Below are 11,724 nucleotides of genomic sequence, written 5' to 3' on the forward strand. Positions count from 1 at the left end.
GTTCTTGGTGTGTTGGGTGAGTGGTGGGTGGTGGGTGAAGTAGTTAGGGTGATGTTCTGTCGTGTGTGATGAGTGTGTTTTTGTGTTGAACGATCCGGCTACCACGTAGGTCAAAACGCTGCAGGTCGTCGGCGACTTCAGACGGGTATAAGCGACAGAAACAGACATATACACACGAGCTATAACTTTCAAAACACTCCGACATTGTTCCATGATTAGATTACACCATTGGCGCGGTACTCTCGGCTGTGGAGGTCCGGTGCGGTGACGGGTTGCTCGCGTTGTGCTTGCAGCAGGCACAGTGTGCTTGTCTTCCGCGCCTGGTGAGGTTTTCGGGGTGTGAACCGACTCTCCAGAGGGTAGGGTAGTCGAGCTCGATGAGGCGGAGGCAGAAGCAGATAACTGCGGAGCCCAAGAAAGATACCCTACATCCCTCAATCAGCAAATGAAAGAGCCACAGAATGGGATGGTAATGCTCACAGATTGACAATCATAAATGCAAACATGGCTTTGACAAGCTTGCAATCGGTGTCGAAGAGCGACCGGGGAGGCCGGCCATCAAAGTATTTGGTCTTGAAGGTCCGACATGAGTCCGTAGCATCGCCATCCCACAGACCGATCAGGGTTGCCCAGGCAGCCACAAAGAGGATATCAAAGACGGCGGAGACGGAGAAGAACAAGGCCCCTCCGAAGAACATGGGCAAGATGGTGATACCCGCGTAGACGGTGCAGATGCAGGCGATTACCACGGTCGCGGTGGCTTTCCGTGGCACATCTGCATCGGCGTCTGCTAGACCACTCATGACGGCGGCCATGAAACCAATGATGATGATGGACCAGACGCCTTCTAGCACGCGCAGGCCGATTTCGGCAATGCGGAGGAATGTCTCATCGAGAGCCCTGGAGAGGTCGAGTTCCCTTGTTCTGAACTTCATTGTCGGTGTTTGTGGAAGATTTGTTGAAATAATGTCTTGTGTCGAATTAAATTCGGGGTTGTTGACGATATAGTCGATATAAGTTGTCAGCCTCAGACTCCATGCCTTGTGGTCGACAACTTTATATCACAGCAAGTACACCACAGCACACATCATTTGCTCGGTATTTTAGCCCTCAATGAAAAAAAAAAAAATCACATGGTGTACCTTACCACCTTTGTGAATGTTAAAAAAAAGCGGCAATATCCGTACATTTTGTCCTCGTGGTTTTTGCTGGTGTAGCATACAAGTATGGCGTGAGGTGCAAGTCAGGTGAGTGCCAATGTTGACACTCCTTGGTATGTAGGTACCAAGCAAGACGAGGTCAATTCACTCATGCGAGTCAAGATGATTATGTAAATACCGTCTTCTTGTACCTGAGTGCTGAGCATTGGCCCATTGGCATCATTGGCGTCGGTATTGCCAACCCGACCTTCTTGGTCAATAGTGAACTGAGCACAAGTACCTCGTACCTCGTACGGCTTCTTCGTTCCGAAATAGTCATCGTCCTGAACTTTCTGAGATGACGTGTGATCTTGGCAATTACAAAAGTAGTTTGATAGTGCTGGCGGTGCCTTCTATTATTCATATCCGAATTAACTGCGTCTCCGAAGTTAAAAAAGGGGGAAGGTACCTAGGAAAGCCTCGCACAGGGAAAAGAGTTTGCCGGTCACGGTCGCAATGAAGGAATTCCATTTCCAGCTGTCAAGACAGTATTTGTACTTTTATACAAGAACAAGTGCTCTGTAGGGTGAGCGGTGCCTTGGTCGTACCTGTCCCAGCCTTGCCCTGCCACGCCCTGCCATGTCCGCGCCAGGCATTCAGATCCCGATATACGAGCAAGTGTCCGCTGGACCGATTCGCCGTGTCTTACAGAGGCTTGGAGTGGTGCATCTGGCGGGTGTGGTATTGTGCACGTTTCTCTTTGCTGACCAAACCATAAAGGACCGAGCATGGGCAAAATATCCTCTTCCAGCATACTGTATACTGGTGCAAGAAATGTGAACGAGTAGCCAATGTGCCTCAGATTATATGGATGTCTTGGCGGGCATCCACCATGCTCAGTAGGCTCACTAGGTGTTAGGGGCCACTAGGCTATGCTTCTGTGGGCGTTAGGGACCGCCGTTGGTGCCCTTGGTGCCCCTACGATACACCCTGGCACCCTGGCAGCCAGGTACCCGAGAACCCTACAGGCTCCGAGCCCCGAGAAAGCCCGCCATAGGGCAGCCCAGTTCAAGCACATGCATCCCCAAGAGGGAGTAATGGGCCATTTCCGCCTTCTCGGGGCCCAAGGAGGAAACCCGGAGCTGCTTAGCCCAGTCTTTTTATCGTGCCCTATCGTGCCTTGTGGCCCTGTCCCTGCCTGCGCCCAGCAGTTCCTCTCTTGTGTCTCTCAGATGACCCGCAAACCCATCTTTTCCTCCCTCTTCCTCACCAATGACATGCCTCTTTCTCCCACGGAGACTACCGTTTCTGAGTGCCGTTCGCGTCGTGAGCGTGTCGAACTGGTGGTCTGACACCTGTTTCCGAGTCTCGGTTCCTGACTCCTACTACTATGGAGACCTCAGTTGGAGACTGGGTTCCTAGTCGCAAATCGCGTGGCTCGTTCGGACTTGCCTCTCCGCTATGATGCAAAAAGAACTCTGTATACAACGTTCTCATAAGCAACCGCCTTTCCACCACCAGCAGACATTGTGCCACTATGTGTGCAAATCAACCCACACTTCAAGAACCATATTCACCTCACATCACAGTCAATCCACCGACAACAAAGGTTTGAGCCTACCATGGCCTACACACAAACATACCCTCAATACCAGCGACCTTCATACCCGGATCAAGTACGTTGGCACTTTTGTTTTGCCAGCTCCCCTTTGCCACAGTCACTAATTGATGCAGCAACCAAGCTGGAATGGTGTTGAATTCGCCTCCTCCAACTCCTTTGGGAACTATCCTCAGTATCCGAAGGACCAATCTTACTACGATCCCAACCCTGAGCTTCCAACCGAGCAGAATGCCCCGTCCCCGGTCTATTCGCAGTATCTGAATTTCGATGCTGCTGGTCAGGACTCTGGGCTATCAACAACAAATGATACCATGTCCTCAGAACCATTCTTCAATACTTCGTCAATCTCAACAGACAACTCTCAGCAATTCGCCGACTTCCCCATCAAGCCCGAGCCGGGCTATGAGCAGAACGACCCGTCCTTCTCATGCGGTCTTAATCTGATTCAGGGTGACAGCCTGTCCCCGCGGAGTTGTGGAACAGTCCCAGCATGCCTGCAACTCCTCAACAACCCCGAGATGGAAGACTTCAACCTGTCGGCCCTCTCGCCGAAGATGTCCAACCAGGACGAGGAACTCACAAGAATGCCATCCAGAATCAGTACCGGTAACGTCAAACAATTGAGAAGGGCCAGTAACGACAGCCTCCCCAAGACACGAGGTAGGCGGGCACGCAAGGGTTCTTCGAGCGATGAGGAAGCGGCGCAAGCCCGAGCAAAACAAGCCCACTCGATCGTTGAACGACGGTACCGTGACAACCTCAACGGCAAGATCATGCAGTTGCACCGCACGCTGAACGCTATTGGATCTCCCGCTCGCCTGGCCGGCCTCACGACGGACGAAGCGCCGAGTATGCACGACCCACGAACAAGGGTGCGTAAGTCCGACGTCATGACAGACGCGGTCAACTACGTCCACCAGAGCGAGGTGTCAATGCGGCACATGACGGACGAGATCAAGCGACTGAACGACAGAGTGCGGACGCTCGAGAAGCTCGTCAAGTGCGAAGACTGCGCCCTGCTCAAGCAAATGGTCCGACTGCAGCTCCAGTCGCAACAACAGGCGCAACAAGCGCAACAGTCACAGATGTCGATGCAGCAACCATAATGGCAACTCATCAGATCGACTCCGGCGAGTGCCAAATATCTATCTGCGATTGCACATCCAACAAAAAAACTTTGTTGTACCCATTGGGACCACAGGACCATACCGCGCCTTCCAGTGACGAAAATCGAAATCACGACTCCATCAGTTACGAGCCCCCGCCTCAAGATGTTGTTCTTTTTCCGTTCTCTCGACGATACGTACTGTCATTCACGATCACGACTTATGGGTTTGGTTACCATCATTCTATCTTGGGGGACCATTCACAACCACACACGGGATTAATGCCAAATCTTGCGGTGACGACTTCTCATCTCCTTAGAGATTCACTTGAAGAGAAGCAGGAAAAGTTGTGGCATGAGGGAACAGACCTCTGAAGAAAAGTTTACTTTCATGGTTTGAAGACTGCGGCGGACAATTCTACTACTAATTCGAACATGAATCTAATACCACGGGAGAATTGTCGGTGCTATATCTGTTCTGCAAAGCTTCAGAAAGAGAAGGAACCCCAGAAGAAAAGCTACCTGCTACCAAAAGTGCGACTTGCAAGCAAATCTGGTTATGGGAAAAGTGAGAAGGGAACAATCCAAGAGGATTTCCCCCCTTCGTTGTTGTTGATCACCACTTGTTTTTAATTGCTACGATACCCACTACACGCACAGCCGTGTATGAAGAAGCGGTTGATGGAATGATGTTGCTCTTTTTTCTTCTCTTTCCGAATCCCCTTTATTTCCGGGGTGGAAAACCGCAGGCTATGACTCGCCTCTATTGGGGCTTGAGTCGCCGCTAGGGCAGGATTTTATAGACGGAATATTTGCTTGCTGAGACCCGATGTTTGAGGCTCGATCAGAGCATGGGAATGAATGCGTGCAGTTGCGGGTGATAGGACTATCATCTCATCTTCGCCCTTTTGAAATGAAATAATTACTGAACATATCCTATCAAACTTGGGAAGTGATGGCTACGTCTGCCCTTGGTTGATTTATAACCCGCCTCAAGTCAGCGACGTGCTTGTACTTGGGTCACTACATCCGCATGATCCCTTTGGGCTCGAGTCCTCTGGGGTGAGTGACCCGCACGTCTGAGACTATACCCATGAATGAATGGTCCGACATCTGTCGCCATACGTTCGTCATTGTGCGCGAGCGAGCGAATGCTTGTTGAACCCTGCATAGACCCTACTTACTTGTAGACGGACGTGCGGAGGACTTGTAAAAAGTACTGTACAAGTGGATATGGGGATCTCAGGAAAACCTTGAACCTTGATATCGCGGAATCAGCTCCGAAAAAGGTAATTGGATCCTCACAAGGCAATTACTCGGGACCAGTAGAGATATTCGGCTGGAGTATCTGCTCAGTGCTCAAACAAAGAGATTCGGCCGGTGCGTATTACTGTAGATGGACACGGGTGACTACTACTAGGACAAGTCTGCTACACCGAGCTTCGAATCCGAGTTTTGGAAAAGGCAGCGGAAGTGATCAGCAGGCCCGCAATCCAGCTCTTGAAACAACACTTCTTGCTTGCGCCTCAAATTCTCTCGATGGCGCCACTGGAGGACAAGTCGACGATGGGATGAGTGGATGGACAAGTGAGGGAGGCACGGGGTCAAAATGGCCTGGTGCCAGGTGCCATGTCGGTAGTTATGAGCAGACATTTCATCGGCGATCAGTTTTCGTCTTCGTCTTTGTCTTGAGGCGTCACGGCGGAGACTCGACTCTGTCCATCCTGCAATCCTCAAGGTCTGCCTACCTAGGTATTGTAGGTACCGTAAGTAACGGCAAGACAAGGGAATGGGAAGCATGTGAGACGAAAAACACACGGTATTGTCTGGGTTCCCCGCGATAACGTTGGCTGAGTGATGGATCTATTCGTAAGCAAGCACGCAAACGGAGCAGAGAACGAGTAGGAAAGGTATTGTAGAGTGGTTGGGTGGGTGGTAGGTAAGGTGATATGTCGCTCGTGTACGTTGAGTTACCGGTATTGTACCTACGAAGTAAGAGGAGGAGTGCCCAGGTGGTCCAGCCCATTGGATCGTCGCCGTTATCGTTGTCGGCGGGTTCCGCTGCCCCTGTCTGCCCTGTTCTGGTCTGTCCAGGTGCTGCCCAGGGCTGCGCAGGTAAAACTCGGGGCAATAACGGAGCCCCGATGGAGCATGTGTGTGGTATTACTGGCGCGTACTGGTAAAACTGCCTGGTCAGCTGATGATGGCAGACAACCTCGCACCCGATACCATAGCGTGACTGCGCACCTGCGCACATGCAGCAACTCTCCTCTGCTCTGCTCACTCCGTCCACGGAACTGTCTTTGGTAGTGGCGCACGCACACAACTCGGCTCCCCATCTCCGAACAACGAAACGTTAGTGCCACGTCTCTCCGCGTTCTAGAGTCATGCATGAGACGGTATCGGTATCGATGAATTGCCATACACATGGCTCCTCAGGATATAAGCCGTCTGGTTTCGCGATGGTGTGGCAAGCCTGGCATCTACACAGACACCACACAATCAACAACCGCCATACAAGAACCTCTTATCATCTACAAGTACTTGATACCAGATTCTCCTATACTAGCAGCATCCGGTGATACCACCCTCCACACAAAGAGATACGAAACGCCATCTCAACCCGCTTGAAAGTTTAGCCATCCACATACAAGTATACACATCCACCTCGTTCAATACCTCCAAACAAATCTATCCAATCCACCACAAGAAACAATATGCCTCCCGTGCGAATCCCCGTCAACCGCCTGGCTCAGAGTGTCCGCACTTTCTCCTCCGCCTCCCCAGGAGCCTTGAGAACCGCGGTGCACCACCCGGCACTGCACTTCCACCACCAACACATCCTCCCGCACTCGGCGTCGCAGAGAATCCTCTCAAAGGCCTCCAAGACAGCCCAGACAGCCCAGACGCACTGGGCCACAGTGCCTGAGGCCATCCGCGATGTGACCAGTTACCTCGCCCTGGGGGCGCTGACCTCTGAGGCTGCCTTCCTGGTGTATTGCTGGGTAAGCAATATCTCCTCCTACCGAACTGAGCCAATCCCATTTCGACCTGTGCCGTGGATTGAGAGGTGCGACTTTTGAGGACGACCAGGACGAGGATAGGGGAAGCATTGAGTAAGTTTGAGTGGAAAATCTAACAATCAATGCTTTCCCTTCCGTCTCTCTCACCCTCACACCCTCTTTCGCTCCCTATGGTTACTAGAGAGTTGAAGTGGGCATCTCACCCATTCTCGATGATGCGAGGAACGGGGCACATGGACAACTCCACTACAAGCACCAACATATCGCTCTCAGACCTTGGGAAGATACAGATGCTGACATGTCTTTTCGTGTCGGCAGGACCAAAACGCAGACCTGACGGATTTCCTCGCTGTATAATACGCCATGCTTACGATGACGAATCGCAGTTCTTTCTGGGAACAAACACTGGCGTTTTGAAGGGCAGGCCTCGTTCACGATGAACTCAGGCGTCGTCGGTTTATGGGTCATTGGGTATTTCTCTGCATGAAAGGTTATTCATTTAAGGAGACCAACATTTGGGCGGACACGCGGCCATGACCTTGGTTTGCGACGGTCTATCAGTAGGGCCAGTCTGTCCCATGAGGGTGCGTGCCAACCCTCGTCGAACCGAATCGAGATCGGATCGAGGCACAAATGCCTCGTTGCCTGGCCTCGTCGGGTAAATGGGCACGTGTACATACATGTATACCAAGGCAAATCACAAGTACTTGCTTGTACTCTTACGGACGAATCCGAGAAGGTCTTGTACAAATACGCGTACTCATAACTGCCAAGTTCACGTCCAAGCACGCTCCCTATTGATCACAAAGGACTTCCCGATCAGGTATCCCGATCAACGCACCAATCTCCAGGTCGGTGCGATGGCACAGGGATCATCTCGAGAAATGAGAATGAAGCGATTCGAACGGGAAGTACATACATAGTAATTAACGACTCAGTCGACTGACTCACCTCACTCACCGTGCGGGCCTTTGCGGAGTTTCATTCCATTCCATTCCATTCCATGCACCTAAATCATATTTTTCTTGTCCCCTTGTCTTTGTCCTTGGACTTGATTTGTATGGTCCTTGTGGTCCCTGGTTCTTGGTCCTGGGCATTTGGCATTTTGATACTCGTTTTCTCCTGGAGTCCAGTGTAAGTACGTGGTCCTTGGTCCTTGGTTCTTGATTCTTGAGTACTAGAAGTAACTGTACTTTTAGGATTTTCCTGGGTAGAACCGAGAAACGGTGAATAGTCCAGAATAAGTACTCGCGGTGTCTCGGTGTCTCGGTCTTGGGTCTCGTACTTGTACTTGGGGTACTTGTACCTGCACGTGCCCGTGGTGCCTAGAGGCATGTACTTACATAATACGAGGTACACCGCCGTGGCAGCACTCGCGGGCTACATCATCCCGGACGCAGCCGGCATCAATCAGGCCAGCCTTGCCACCCTGCCACCGTGCTACCGTGCCCACCAAATCATCAGTCTAGTTGCTTTACCACCACCCACACACATGGTCGTTCACAGTACCTGGACTCGGTGCGTGTACGCGTATTCGGTAGGTAGACGTGGTAGGTAGGTAGGCATGCATGGAAGCCGTCAAAAGAGTTTACTTGTAGCGTTAACATCGTCTGGCCCTCCCCTCCCTCAAAGTAGGGCCTCACAAACGGGGCATCATTACCATTTACCTACCTAGGTATCATACATGTGCTCGTACGTGCGCTCGCTCGCCGTCTCTAGGTAATCGGAGCTCGGTGACTTTTTACTCGCAGCTCTACCTTTAACAAGTCCGAGAGGAGTTGCCCGACCACACTACCTACCTACCTGGTAGACCTTTGTCCTACAAGTAGTTAGTAGTTAGTAGTAGTAGGTGCCTCCGGATTTCGCGGAAAGGGATTTCTTCCAGCGAAGATGCTCCTTGCCCGTAGAAGGCGCTCGGGACTTTCTTCAGTGGTCGGATTCCGAAAAGATGGGAACAAAAACCCCGGCCGAGAGGCGAGGCGAGGCGAGGTAGGAGGGGCTTCTGCAGGGGGTCGAGACAAGCGAAGCGACAAAGGATTCAACCTCACATAAGGTGGTAGCAAAGGAGTAAGGCAAGCAAGGGTAAAACGGCCAGACGGGTCGTGCTGTTGCAACTTGCGGCTTTATCGACTAACTTTTTTCGTTTCTCGTAAGCCATTTCTTGCTTTTCAAGTTCTCGGTCTTGTTGGCCTGGCACCTGGCTGGCCCTGGGTCTTTTCCTTCTTGTCAAATGACGCTCACGCCCACGATCCGGGGTCACGGCCGTCACGGCATGGGCATGAGCGCGGCCCTCCATTTGCGTCCGGCCGGCCGGTTGGTTAGTTTGGTTAGAGTTAAGTGCGTAAAGTAGGAATTCGGTTGGACGAGGGGACGAGGGTAAAAAAGACGCGGGTTGATCACTTGGTCTCTCGCCCGTCAAATCTCACTCGGTTCTGACCACCACACCACATGTTGGTGATGTTTAACTCGGACTCGTACTCGGACTCCTCCTTGTCCTTGTCCAGGTAGGTTGTCTGCCACGCTCTTTGACTGGGCAGTACTTGTCCTTGTATGGCAATGAGTCTGTGGAGACGAGACGGCAAGTCAAAATATCATCATAACATCATAATCATCCTTGTGGTTGTTGTTTCGCGTGCCGAGAAGTTTGATTTTGAACCGGGTAAGTAGAGAGGCAGAGAAAGGGAAAGAACAAGATCTCTGTTATTTGTATATGTACATGTACATGTAATCCCACATCCCCCCATCATCTCGCCATCTCGCCATCCCGCTTCCGTTCTCCAGCATTGGCACCACACATATCAAGGTAACATAATAATCAATCCGTGATCCGACTTTGTCCAAGTCAGCAAAGCCAGATCTATCCGAACCCTCCCTCAGCCTTACCCCGACATAATTCTTCTCAATCCGCTCTCCGAGGCGCCACTACAAGTATAGACCCACCTACGGCATCTTGTTAGCCCGTGGACCTACTTATATACTCTCACCCCATAACACCTTCTTGCAAATATCTAACAAATATTGTACCCAAAGGAAAAAAGGGAACTTAAAACCAACACCTAAATTATCACTTACAAAATCGCCAACCACGTCTCGACTCGAGGTTGATCACCAGGACCGAGACCATCCATCACCGGCCTCTCTCCCCTCACCCACACCAATGCCTATCTTAATCGCCTATGCGACCTCTCACGGCTCGACGAGAGAGGTAGCAGAACGCATCGCCTCGCGCCTCCACGCCGATGGCTTTGCCGTCGACTGCCGGTCCGTCGACCACGTATTCAGCGTGGAGAACTACAGCGCCGTCATCCTGGGCAGCGCCGTGCACAATCAAAAGTGGCTGCTGGACGCACAAAAGTTCCTCGACGTCGAGGCCATGGGTCTCCAGACGAAGCCCACCTGGACCTTCAGCGTCGGCATGGCTCCGGCCGTCGGCTCGAAATGGATCCGAGACCGAGCCGTGCGCCGCGAGTCCCGCCAGATCGAAGAGGTTGTCCTCCGAAAGGTGCCCAAGGTCCGAGAGCACCGTCTGTTCGCGGGAAAGGATGACGGTGCAGAGACCCCCGCGCCTGTCCGATGTCTCTGGAGCTGCATCGGTGGGCGTTGGGGAGATTACCGCGACTGGGGCGAGATTGACGAATGGGCAGACATCATTGCAAAGGAATTGAAATTGGAGGGCATATGAGGGATGAATACCGAGAGCTGGGTCTTTGGTATATGTTGTTTTGCGTGGCAGCTCTCTGGATTGGATTCCAGACATCTTGACAGTCGGCTTTGGCGTTGGGTGTGCCGGAGTTGCTTGGATAACTTACGGCGTTCACTATGACACGATTCTGTGATGAGAATGATCGAATACCCAACACGCCAGGTAACTGGCCTGCATATTGCGTCTAGCGCGATATTGAATAGCACCAAAATACCCGCCGAACTTAGCAATTTGAGGTGTAGCCGGTACACTTGCAGCATCCTCAAGTATCGCTCGCCGCCCATTGGGAAGCAGATTGCTCACCGCTGTACGGGCACAATCTCCCGGGCTTGTACCCGGGGTTTTCCGCGCTGAATTAAGATGATGCTGGAAGTGGCGACAACCAGTGCATTGGAATCGTTGGCTGTACCTGGGGCCCCGAGGCCGACCACAATGAAGCCCCACGAGCCTGATCAAGAGGACATGATATCATTCTCCTTAGTCAGAAGACCGTCAGATCGAAGCACTAATTCGCGTGTGCAGGCACGTAGGTCATTGGAGTGGCGTAGTCCATGGTATCAATCTAGGTCGCCGAGCATGTATCCTTTCTGCCAGCCCATCGAGAGATCTTCAATGGCATTGCACCCAGCATGCGGGAATATGCTCGGAAAGGTCTGGCATGGTCCGTACCGTCCGGATGTTCTCTGTGATGTTTCACACAGCTCCATCATCCACTTCAGGAAGTGACACTGCTGCAAGTATACAAGTAGGGGCCCAGTTTGTCAGCTGGCATCTGGGTTAGATAAGCACCGACTGGCCATTTCCGTTGACGTGGACAGTCAGGGAATTCAGAAGGAAGACGTCATCGAGTCTGTCCGAGCCACCGGTGGAACCTGACTGGGATGAAGTAAGGCTCATGAAGAGCTATAAATCGCATGACGGACAACATCCCACATCAACGGTGCTTCACATGCCGATCTCAGCTTACCAGAGGCTGCGTCTGAGAAAATACCAGACACAGGGTTCAAAGTCGTGCTACAGTCGCAGTGCACTCCACTCTCAGAGGGTGTGCATCCGTCATCATGAATGATGCCTCTGGTTGCATTGGAGAGTGACGAGAATTACAGTGAGAGAAAGAGACGAGCAAAATTCTC

General features: G+C 51.9%; 4 protein-coding genes across 4 annotated transcripts; 3 read left to right on the forward strand and 1 right to left on the reverse strand.

Moving 5' to 3' along the window:
* Positions 1–215: 215 nt before the first annotated feature.
* Positions 216–935, reverse strand: AYO20_09699 (hypothetical protein; the record flags this gene model as incomplete). The annotated part of the gene is made up of 2 exons (XM_022647968.1): positions 216–402; positions 481–935. The coding sequence occupies 2 exons, from the start codon at positions 933–935 to the stop codon at positions 216–218; spliced, it is 642 nt and encodes a 213-aa protein (XP_022496016.1).
* A 1,826-nt stretch (positions 936–2,761) lies between these two features.
* AYO20_09700 (hypothetical protein) lies at positions 2,762–3,866 on the forward strand (the record flags this gene model as incomplete). The annotated part of the gene is made up of 2 exons (XM_022647969.1): positions 2,762–2,815; positions 2,874–3,866. The coding sequence occupies 2 exons, from the start codon at positions 2,762–2,764 to the stop codon at positions 3,864–3,866; spliced, it is 1,047 nt and encodes a 348-aa protein (XP_022496017.1).
* Positions 3,867–6,582: 2,716 nt separating this feature from the next.
* AYO20_09701 (hypothetical protein) lies at positions 6,583–6,948 on the forward strand (the record flags this gene model as incomplete). Its single annotated transcript, XM_022647970.1, has 1 exon — positions 6,583–6,948. The coding sequence occupies one exon, from the start codon at positions 6,583–6,585 to the stop codon at positions 6,946–6,948; it is 366 nt and encodes a 121-aa protein (XP_022496018.1).
* Positions 6,949–10,045: 3,097 nt separating this feature from the next.
* On the forward strand, positions 10,046–10,570 carry AYO20_09702 (hypothetical protein; the record flags this gene model as incomplete). The annotated part of the gene is made up of 1 exon (XM_022647971.1): positions 10,046–10,570. The coding sequence occupies one exon, from the start codon at positions 10,046–10,048 to the stop codon at positions 10,568–10,570; it is 525 nt and encodes a 174-aa protein (XP_022496019.1).
* Positions 10,571–11,724: the final 1,154 nt, after the last annotated feature.

The sequence above is a fragment of the Fonsecaea nubica genome (genome assembly GCF_001646965.1).
Source record: "Fonsecaea nubica strain CBS 269.64 chromosome Unknown Scaff93, whole genome shotgun sequence".
In the NCBI taxonomy this organism is placed as follows: Eukaryota; Fungi; Ascomycota; class Eurotiomycetes; order Chaetothyriales; family Herpotrichiellaceae; genus Fonsecaea; species Fonsecaea nubica.